Source organism: Clupea harengus, chromosome 20 (assembly GCF_900700415.2).
Source record: "Clupea harengus chromosome 20, Ch_v2.0.2, whole genome shotgun sequence".
NCBI classification, from domain to species: Eukaryota; Metazoa; Chordata; class Actinopteri; order Clupeiformes; family Clupeidae; genus Clupea; species Clupea harengus.
The window spans coordinates 4,958,361-4,969,424 of record NC_045171.1 but is presented as its reverse complement, the minus strand read 5'-3'; the positions used below and the strand labels follow the sequence as shown (position 1 = coordinate 4,969,424).

Sequence of the window (11,064 nt, the reverse complement as noted above, 5' to 3'; positions counted from 1 at the left end):
GCACGTGCCAAGGTGGGGGCACTAACTGCATTGTGTGATATACACAGACCCAAAAACACTGTCTACCTCTCACTGGGACATTTGGGAGGTAAACATCAGCAAGGAAGTGGATGAGCGCTTTGAGCAGATGACACAGAGAGAGGGAAGCGTAGTGTAATTTGTGCAGTACAGGCACACGTGTAGGCCGTTAAGGATGCACACTTACTTCCTCCAGAGAACAGTGTGCACTCTAATGAGCCGGGTCGAAGGGGAAGCAGAGAAAGGGGAACTGCTCTGGTCGTTTCCCCGTGCCAGCTCAGGGCTGCTGGTTTACTTGGTTAACGTGATCAGCGTTGTCAGTCTGTGATCTCGGGACTCGTTAGGAGCTTTTTACGAAGGAGGAGAACCAAGAGGATTATTCCACACTTTTGAGGAATCAGTTCCAGAAAGTGTGAGGAGTTGATTCCTTCAGTTGCACTCCGGCCCTGTGTGTCTGGCCGTGATTTACACCCCCCCCCCCCGCTCTTCCACCCCAACTGCCCCAAAGCCTGAATAACGGGGGGAAAGGAATCCTTGAATGTGCACTTGTTCTGGCTTTCGATTGGCCATTCAGGCCCCAATGAGGAGACAAGCCCCAATCACAATATTGTCAAGGCCCTGTTGGTTTTCTGGTTCAAATCCTTGTTCACGCTGTTTGCTGAGTACTCGTCTGCTGTGGCAGCCTTCAGACAAACAGAGGCTACTGAAAGAGGTCTTCCACAACCAGATCCTTCCTGCTGGGCAGCGGTTGAAATGGTCCTTTCTCTCTCCATCAAGTGGAACCCGGCCTATTGAGGTGGCCCCTAGGAGCCCCGCATTGAGGTGGGCTACGGGCCAGCGCTTCATCGCCTCGGGGCCTGGGCCACCCTCACGTCCCAACCCCCCCCCCCCACCCCCACTGCCCCCCCATCACCACCCCGGCCAGACACCTGTGCCCACCTACCCCCAGCGTGGGAACCTCCTGTCTGACCCCTGACCCCGTCACCTATGCCAAGGGAAGAAAGGCCCAGCACGGCGGGTGGGTTTCAGCACTGTGCACCTGCAATGCTGACATCTCTGCACTTTGTGTGTTTGGCTGACACCATTTTTCAGCATACGTAGGACTAATATGTAGGTTTTTTTTTTTTTTATGAAGATAACTACGCAAAATGTTAATCTGAAATTGTGACCTGAAATTCAGAGTGCTGGGAAAGATTGCATAAAAGGACCATTTGTGGACGTCTGGAGATTAGTGAAATGAAACGGTCTGGCCTCGCTGATTCACTGCCAATGACCCGTCTGCCTCCCGTCCCACACTCCTCAGTCTCTCCAAATCTCCATGGCATACTACTGAAAAATGGCATCAATTAATCAGCATTCATGGGCCGTTTACTTGACCCCCCCTCCTCCCCACATTCTCCTTTTGTGTGCTGGGATAGTTTGGTCCAGACGGAGGCCTGATGGACTGGTGGACAGAGGCCCTCTGCCCACGGCTGGAGATTCACCCGCTCTTGCGATTCTCCCAGTCACATCCTCTCCTCTCCTCTCCTCTCCTCTCCTCTCCTCTCCTCTCCCCTCCCTCCCTCCCTCCCTCCTTCCCTCCCTCTCGAGCCAGGAAGCGCTAGCTACCCCAAAAGAAAGCCTGCCCGACCCCGGCTGCACCCAATTCACCCCCGGCGCCCCACATGTGTGAAGACATCTGCCCACATTTTCAAATTCCTCAATTGGTACAAATGATTCCCCCCCTTGAAGGAGACACTTTTTCTTTTTTTTTTACAATATGGCAACACTCAGATTTCCTTCAGCCCTCAGTGCTGACTCTTCAGCGCCTCTCCGAAGAAGGAAGTTTAATTGGGAGCTGCATTTAAAGCCATTCCATAATTATACAATTATGACGGAGATGCAGGTTCTGCATGGCTCCGTTTTGCGCCCATTTACTGCACTTTCTGCGCAGTTTTCTCCCCCAGCTTCCCCATTCACCGCATGCAAATTTACCCTCATTTCGCTCCCAAACGAAGCGTAATTGCTCATATTCAAGCAAAACACCTATCTGTGCGAGGGTTCCTTCAAGTGAGTTCACATTAAATTTGAGGAGAACAAAACTCTTCACATCCATTTGTGCACACGTGCCAGCTGGATGGTTTTATATCCCTCTCTCCTTCCCTTCTTCAGAGGAGCAGGGAAATGGGTGATGCGATTGATGCTCTAGGAAAGCATGTGGCATCCTGCTACCCCACAGCATGGGTTCCACCGTACATCTTAACTTCGTGTTAGTTTGGCTCGCTGACATCTCGAAACACCAAAGCCTGGGATGAGAGTGGTGCAATTTGAAAATTGAAACTATTAATACATACGTTGAATTGCACTGATCAAAGGTGTGAGATTGACTTTCGAATGCCTTTTAAAAGAACCTTTTTATATAAAAAAAGAACTTTGCCCCGTATTCCTGATTTTAACTTGTGTCTTGTAGTGTTGCCCTGTGACTGTAAAATCAAATCAAGCTATGTATCTCCCCCTACCCAACATTTCATCATCACTTCATGGTCTTCCTGCTCTGTTCCGTTGTTTTTATTTGACTCACTTTTTCAAGTTACAGAGGAAGTCTATTATCTGACAGGTCCTTGTGATATCCAAAAGCGTTGGCACAAATAATGGCTTACAAGATACTGTGTTAATTCATACCCGTTCTTCTTTAAACAGGGGGGACAGGACAACAAACAGTTGACCCACTGATATACAATTAGAACTGATGCGGCACTTAATGGTACAAGCACTGCTGTTGAACAGGCTGTCTTTGACTATCCACCACTGAATAAATATAAAGCTTCTGGAGCAGACGCAGGACACAGAGGCAAAGAATGGGAGTCAGGGAGATTTTAAGCCACAGATAAGTAGTTAAAGACCTTTATAGAGTATAACGCCATTATCCTTGCTGAATAAAAATAGGATTTAGTGTTTTTTCCACTTAATTTAAATCAAAAGAATCCCCACCTTACATATTGCACTGGTAATGTAATGGGGAGAGAATCACAAAAAGAGCTTTGTGGTTCTGACACCTCCTATAGTGAGACCGTGTTGTCCTGTGAGCAAAAGGGAGAGAAAGCTTTTTCTTCTTTGCCTTGCTATCTGCTAACACATTCTAATTGATGCCACTGCATTCCTGCACTGGACGGTATTCAGTGAATAACGAGGGCTCAGGACTGAATGCCCATGAATTGGTCCCCTTCTAAGGAAAGCAGTAAAACAGCCCCCCACGACTCCCCCCCGAATCCCGTAACCCTCTCCTCCGACCCCCCAGTCCCTCAGTCTTACCCCCTTCGACTACCTCCTCCCTCCCCAAAACCTTCCGCAAAGCCTCTACTCTAGATTTTACCGCCCATTAAAGCACCACCATTGTGTGGGAGCGTAACCCACAAAAGCTGTCAATCTCTCAGGCCCTTCTAAAAAGCTTGGACTCACACACACTGGAGTGACAGAGTCCCCCCACCACACACACACACACACACACACACTCCCCTCTCTTCCCTCCTCCACACACATCTCCTCCTCCTCTCTTCGCTCTTCTCAGCAAACTCTTAATCCCTCCAACACAGGCACACACACACACACACACACACACACACACACACACACACACACACTGTCTCTCTCTGTATCTCTCCCGCTCTCACACATGCACACACACACACACCCTCTCTCCTTCTCTCTCTCTCTCTCTCTCTCTCCTTCTCTCTCTCTCTCTTGCACACATGCACTCATATACACACACGCGCGCGCGCGCGCACACACACACACACACACACACACACACACACATACACTCACACATACACACACACACACACACAGACAGACACACACACACACACACACACACACAAAGCATCAATCTGTCTACAGCCCCAGCACCCTCGCCCCTTTGTCTCATCTGCAGGTGCCTCTGAAAGCACCCACGGCCGCTCCAGCCCCTGAGCAGGCCACGCCTCGTCCAGGGACAGGAACTGCTGACAAAGGGCCAGTGTGGGAATGAGGGATGCATGGAGGAAGAGAGAGAGAGAGAGAGAGAGAGGTGGTGGTGGAAGGGGAGGGGGTTTGTTTTAGGACAGATGGCTGGGGAAGTCTCCCAACTTTAACAGGGTCACTCCACGGGGACACTCTAATAGGATGCAGAAGTAAGAGTTTAAGAGGAGAGAGGGTGTGATGGTATGCCATGTGACCTTTGCAGGGTCATCCCTTTCAACATAACTACATTTCCTTTTATTAGGAAACTTATTTCATGCTTATTCTCTTTTCTGCCTAATAATGAAATATGGTCTTAATAACTGTTTTGCGGTTGGTTTGTGAGTTGTTGTTGTTGTTTTTTTTTTCAAATAATAAAATAATTTAATATAAATGTGATAAATATACAGTATTATACTGTCAAGCTTAGCCATAAAGTAAAGATAAAGTAACAAACATAAAGTTGCTTCTGTGGAATGCTTTCATAATTACATTATGCCGTCAGTATTTTATTCATGAAATTATTACTTGCGCAGCTCCACAAATGATGTACACTCAGTTTTAATCCAACGGAGAGAATACATACACTATTTCACATTGTAGGCCTACTGTCACATGATAGTTCTTCAAAAATGACTGCTCTGTCAGTAGGCCGTGACGCTCCTCGAATGTGAACGTCATTCGACTGCCATCTTGCGGCCATTTCTTTTAGTTACATTGCAGAAAACTGCGGCCGAACTCAGTCACGACTTATCATTTGGGTAGGCGCAAATGCCATTTGGTGCGAATTTGATCATATTTAGGATTCTTAATATTGAAAACGTTTTTGCCTCTCTGGGATTTAAAATGTCTTCAAATATTTTTGAAGAATTTGTAATTTGTAGTCTACAACTTGCTTATTAGAGGTTACTCGCGCAACCGATACATCATAGCCTATTTCATTGAAGACATTTTATTTTATTATTAGAAAATGATTTCTGTGGAGTCTCCTTTTGTAGAAATGGTCTATTCTCGTATTCAAAACGTTTACAGAGAATACACAAAAAAGAAGAAGCCATACCGTTTTGGTAGGCAATCGATCCTCTGCTTTAATGATAATAAAAAACTGCATTGAGTGGACAGTCTTCTCGAAATGCACGCTTTGAAGGGCTTTCGTGAATTTGAGATTTAGAGTGACGTGGGCAAAGTGCACACACTTTGATGCTGTTCGGCGTATCTTGTTTACCGGCTTTTGAAGGCTAGTTTAATGCACGAACGGTGGAGCAAATCATATTCAGAATCTCAAATGGTGAGTAGTGATAGGGGCAGCGAGTCATGGACGCGTCATCGAATTTTTTGTGGCATTTCTGTCTTAACACCTCCTTTCCAGTGTTTGTGTACAATAACTACATTGAACAAAACTATTAATGCAGCTTGTTATATTTTGGGCCCGTGTTTCCTAACCCTAATAGAAGACCTTGAAAGTTTCTCTTGGTGACAAAACCTTATTTCTCTCATATTCTGTATACATATTCATATCTGATGAATTTACTTATATTTTGTGCATAGGCCTCCTAGTGCATAAGGAATCAGTACACCTCAGTGTAATAGACAAATTGGTAATCTTTTTTCTCTTCTCATTCAGTATCTTGCACCAAACAAATTAACAGAGTAAATTTGAGTTACGTATAGAATTGGCCCACATTACTGCTAAACATTCATGCATTATGTATCATTCAAGTATCACAATAAGTCAAATTACTTTTTTATTATGTCCTCTTAATGCGCCAGCCTGTGCATTTCTGACTTAGTTTTACTTTTTTTAATGGAGTAACTTAAAACCATCTTCTTGGTCTTGATTACTAACTCACCAATGTAGACAGTTTGTAGCGAGCCTGCTCATGCCACTTTACCCACCATGTCAGGTTAACACTTCTGGGAGTGGATTTTCTCTGCCAACTGGCTAAGTAGGACAGATAAACATGAGTTGCTTGTAAAGTGGTGACCACTAGATGGAGCTAAATCCATGTTGATTGGACATACAGTACTCATGAAGAGAAATCACTGAGGAAAAAACAAAGGTTGCTGCTGCATTGGCGTAGGCCTAAATCCGCACATCAGGCTTTAGAGATATTGCATGTCTTCACGGGCCTTTTGTCAATAACTAATTACTTAAACAGAAGCATTCTCTATTGGCTGGAAAAGAGAAGGAAACTAATTATACATTTACACATGAGAGCCTACAGACATGTAATCTAAAGGCAGGGTAGGCTATCGAGTGTTATTATTATGATACACAACACCAATATAGCCACTTATAGCTTTTTAACATGGGCAGATAAGGCATGATGGTAATAAGTAACTTACGTGTAGATTTAAACACTGCATGAGAAAAATATTTTCTATTTCTATTCCATTTCTATTCTATTATTAAGCAACAATAATGAATGGATTGCATTTGGAAAGACAGCGTGCTGTAGACTAATGAAATCAAAGACCAAAGACCAAGATCGTTACATTGTTTCAGTGGGTCTTGCTGAACTATGGCCTAATAACTCCAAAGAGGATGGCTGCAGACTTAAAGGTTTATGCTGTGGAAACATTCCACAATTTAGGGGTTTTATGTCAAAAGATGATTTGTAAAAACGTATTCATGCCTTTATCTCCAGTAGGGTTGATTACTGCAATGGGCTGTTCACAGCCCTTCCTAAAAAAAACCTTAAACAGCTTCAAATGATACAAAATGCAGCAGCCAGAGTTCTTACAAAAACAAAACGAACTGACCACATAACCCCTATACTGAAATACCTGCACTGGCTCCCAGTAAGTTACAGGATTGACTTTAAAGCACTGCTGCTTGTTTGAATCCTACCTCACTGGGCGCTCGTTCAACGTGTCTTGGCAAGGTCAGCTGTCTGTACCTCACCTCCTCACCACTGGGGTGCCCCAAGGCTCGGTGATGGGACCACTTCTCTTTGCCATTTACACCACCTCGTTGGGCCCTATCATCCGCTCGCATGGGTTTTCCTATCACTGTTATGCCGATGATACTCAACCGTTTCTGTCTTTCCCTCCTGAGGACACCACGGTCTCGGCGCGGATCTCGGACTGTCTTGCTGATATATCCACATGGATGAAAAATCGTCACCTTCAGCTGAACCTGGCCAAAACGGAGCTGATGGTCTTCCCAGCCAAACAGGTCATCCACCATAACATCAATATCAATATTGACTCTTTATCTCTTGTTCCATCGAAAACAGCAAGAAACCTGGGGGTCATTATTGATGACCAGCTGACCTTCACGGCCCACATTGCCTCTGTCTCCAGGTCGTGCCGCTTTGCGCTATACAACATCCGCAAAATCAGGCCGTACCTAACCCAGTATGCCACCCAGCTGCTGGTGCAAACCTTGGTGAGTTCCCGCCTTGACTACTGCAACGCCCTCCTAACGGGCCTGCCGGCTTGCGTGGTGAAACCATTACAGATGATCCAGAACGCGGCGGCGCGCCTGGTGTTCAACCAACCGAAAAGGGCACACGTCACCCCGCTACTCATTGAGCTCCACTGGCTGCCGGTAGCTGCTCGCATTAAGTTCAAGTCACTTATGCTTGCCTACAGAGTGCTTGGTGGTTCTGCTCCCATCTACCTAAATGCTCTTGTAAGGGCAAATGTCAAACCCAGGACGCTGCGCTCGTCTAGTGAGCGTCGTTTGGCACTGCCGTCCGTGCAAGCAAGGCAATCCAAACTATTCTCATTTGTAGTTCCACGTTGGTGGAACGAACTGCCTAGTACTACCAGAGCAGGGGCGTCCCTCTCTACCTTCAAGAAGCTTTTGAAGACCCAACTCTTCAGAGAGCACCTCCCTTCCTAACTTCCACCTTGATTAGCGCTTAACTTGCACTTCAGCAGTTACATTCCTGCACTTCTTTTTCCTTTCTAGGTCGTTTTTCTAATTCTTATGTAAAGTAGTATTTATTGTTACACCATGTTCTTTATTGCTCTTAACTTGACTGTTCTCTCCATTGTACGTCGCTATGGACAAAAGCTAAATGACTAAATGTAAATGTAATGTAAATGTTTTCAAGTCACTTAATGGGATAGGGCCAAAGTATCTATCTGACATGTTTCAGCAGTACGTACCACTCAGATCTCTCAGATCGCAGCAGAAATATCTATTAGTAAAACCCACTGTCCGAACTAAACAGGGTGAAGCAGCACTCAGCCACTATGCGGTTCACCTCTGGAACCAACTTCCAGAAGACATTAAAAACGCTCCAACTATTTTCAGTTTTAAATCTAGACTAAAGACCAAACTTTTCTCAGATGCCTTCTGCTAACTGGCTATGAACAGTTCCGTGACTAGTGATTTTTAATAAAGACTAGTGATTTTTATTATTATTTTTTATGCTTTTATTTCCTATCTTTTACTGTTTTTATGCTTTAATGTTCTCATGCTTTTGTTTCATATCATTTACTGTTTTTATGATGATGTACTGACCTTTTGCTTTTATTTATGTAAAGCACATTGTATTGCCATTGTGTATTTATGTGAAGCACATTGAATTACCACGATGTATGAAATGTGCTATATAAATAAACTTGTCTTGCCTTGCCTTACAACCCTGTTAAATTAGGTGTAGGCCCTATACAATTCCAAACTTAACTGAGGAGTGTTGAGCAAGACCGTTCTTTACAAACAAACAAAGTTTACAAATGTTAGAGTGTAAGTTCACCCCCAGCTCTAAGCCTCTGAGCCCATAATTTAAAACAATACTAAAAAAGTGGGCAAGGGGCTGAGAGTTTACTTCATTCGACTGTATGTAGGCTGTATGATGCGGTAGATATGTAACAGCATTGGCCTTGGATGATTTTCAACAGTAGATGGCGTCTTGAGCCATTTTCAACCTATAAAATGCCGATATTTATAAAAACAGTAACTTTGTCAATATTAACACCGACATTGACATGTTTCATCACCGTACAGTCATATAATTTAGTTTACAGCTCTCAAAAAGACATTTAAATGTACCCTACCTCTTTAAGCTTTACGTTCCAAGGTTTTCTATCTTAGAAGACTGCAGCTCCCAGAGAGCACTGTGATGTTACCGCACCTTCAAGGGGGCGGGTTGTGTGAATGTAGGGACACCCTACTCTTGAAGCTAGAGTAAAATTTGTTTGACAGGGAGCAAGTGAGATGAGGGGGCGGTGGTGGAAGAGATAAGGCTGTGCATGACCCGAAATTGGACTTTCCTTTTACTCATCGGTTTCATTTGAATGCGACCGGTTCAGTGAAGAAACGCGCATGCGACGAATCGTTTAGAAGAGGCACAGCAACAGGGCATAGTACAAGATGCCGCTGAAACGAGCCACCCCACGCACGGGGAAGCAAGAGTAGCCCCGCACACCGCAACGCGGAAAACACTTAGAAAGGAGAATGCGAATGGTTAGGGGAGAACGACTGCCAAGAAAATGGAAACAATGTAACCTTGCGACATCCCACGTAGATAGGACGAATTGGATGGAAAATAGATAGCAAGCTAATCCGCCGTCATTCATGTAAAGTTACTCATCATCGGTTAAAGCTCGTGTGTTTAGTTGGCTGAAACATAAGGAACTGCAATTTTCCCCACTGTCTTCTCAAACCAAAGAAGACGAAAACCTGCAATATGTTACGAAGAGGACTGAACCGATTGGTATGTATAGTTACTCTTGGCGGTAGATTGATAGCTACTATTTCGGCGTGCCATGTTGCCGTTACTTCACACTCTCACCATCTGATCTTGCTAGCGAGCTAAGGCGTCTTGACTATCCGCTGGAAGACAGCAAGACGTGTCTTCGCTTCATGCTGAATAGCTTATAAAACAGAATCAATGAACACCATATAGGCTATTGATACTTACAAGATCCCCTTTTAGTCTTTTAGTCAATAAACATATTGACTGCCTTTTGTGAAATGTAAGAAAATCATAATTAAGTGGGAAAACGTGCGCGCGTGTACTCTACATTTGAATATGTGTGGTTGTACCTGATAATCCCAAGGTTCACTCCAGGCAGAAAAAAACATATTGTCGCCTCAGTTTTTCAGTCAGATGGCTAACTTCCTGGTAGCGAACGTTAGCGAGCTAGCTTGCTACACTGTACTCATTCTGACTAAATTTGTATGAGGCACACGTTGCCAATTTAAAAATGGAGCTGCCTTTTGGTGTCCAACCCAGATCTTAATTGTATGAAGTTTTGAGTTTTGTTGGAGTTGACGTTTTCCCCGCTCATGCGGGGAAGCAGCCACGGCCATTAGTGAGTGCATTTTAATGGACCTTGACAAATTAAGAAATTAGATGGCCAGCTAATCAAATAATAACAGTTCCAAGAGTTAAGTTTCTGGAATGGTTCGCTTGAATCCAATAATTAATTCCCTAATTGCTTTCAGAATTGTCGCATTCCCTTCAGGAGTGAACTTTCTCCTCGGGTAGCGAAAGAGTAGGTGATATTTTGTGCTACACAATGGTTCTCTGTTGTGGCGTAGACTAATTTGCTTACATTTTATTCTGACATAAAGTTACTGTACAAGATGGACCCAGAGTTTCTTTTAGTCACGTTGAATGGTCTTAATTTACACCTGTGCATGACTGCATTTAAGACATGTCATGTTAATAAGTAAAGGATGCTAATGTGTAACTGTAGTGTACCTGTATTGAAGTTAAAATCAAGGGGATCTGATGTTTTGAATTGCATTCTAATGCCCTTGCTCTATCTTGTTTTTTCTCTTAATTTCTCGAACAGCTTTTGTGTTGCAAAATAGCCAATTTACTGAGCAGTATTTTATGTCCTTATTGTAAATGTGGAATGTCAAGCTCGCCATGCTTGTAATTTAAGCACAATCAATTCATATTTCACTACAGTCCTAGTTGGGTCATGTTGAAATAGTCCTACCCTTCAGCAACACCAATTAAAGTGCCTGGGGCTGCTGACTCTTTCCCCGCTGTTATTGTTGTGTGAAAGAATCTGATCCATAATTCTCATTTGGCTCATTACAGACTTTATAGGACGCAATAAATTTGCAATTGATAGTTTGTGATGAAGGGTCTGGGC

The 11,064-nt window shown here is 44.0% G+C and overlaps 1 protein-coding gene and 1 long non-coding RNA gene across 8 annotated transcripts in view; one reads left to right on the top strand and one right to left on the bottom strand.

Annotated features, from left to right (window-relative positions):
• The window catches only part of LOC116218014, a 17,828-nt gene extending 7,592 nt beyond the window's left edge, over positions 1–10,236 (bottom strand). For both annotated transcript variants that reach the window (XR_004162631.2, XR_006153019.1), the window contains exon 1: positions 10,001–10,236. This is a non-coding gene — a long non-coding RNA (uncharacterized LOC116218014). The remainder of the gene's footprint in view (positions 1–10,000) is intronic.
• Positions 9,131–11,064, top strand: part of atp11c (ATPase phospholipid transporting 11C) — a 62,909-nt gene continuing 60,975 nt past the window's right edge. For all 6 annotated transcript variants that reach the window (XR_006153018.1, XM_031558091.2, XM_031558090.2 and 3 more), the window contains exon 1: positions 9,131–9,668. Coding sequence is in view for 5 of the 6 variants with exons in the window: in XM_031558091.2 (XP_031413951.1) it covers positions 9,642–9,668 (27 nt within the window). In the remaining variant the exon portion in view is untranslated. The remainder of the gene's footprint in view (positions 9,669–11,064) is intronic.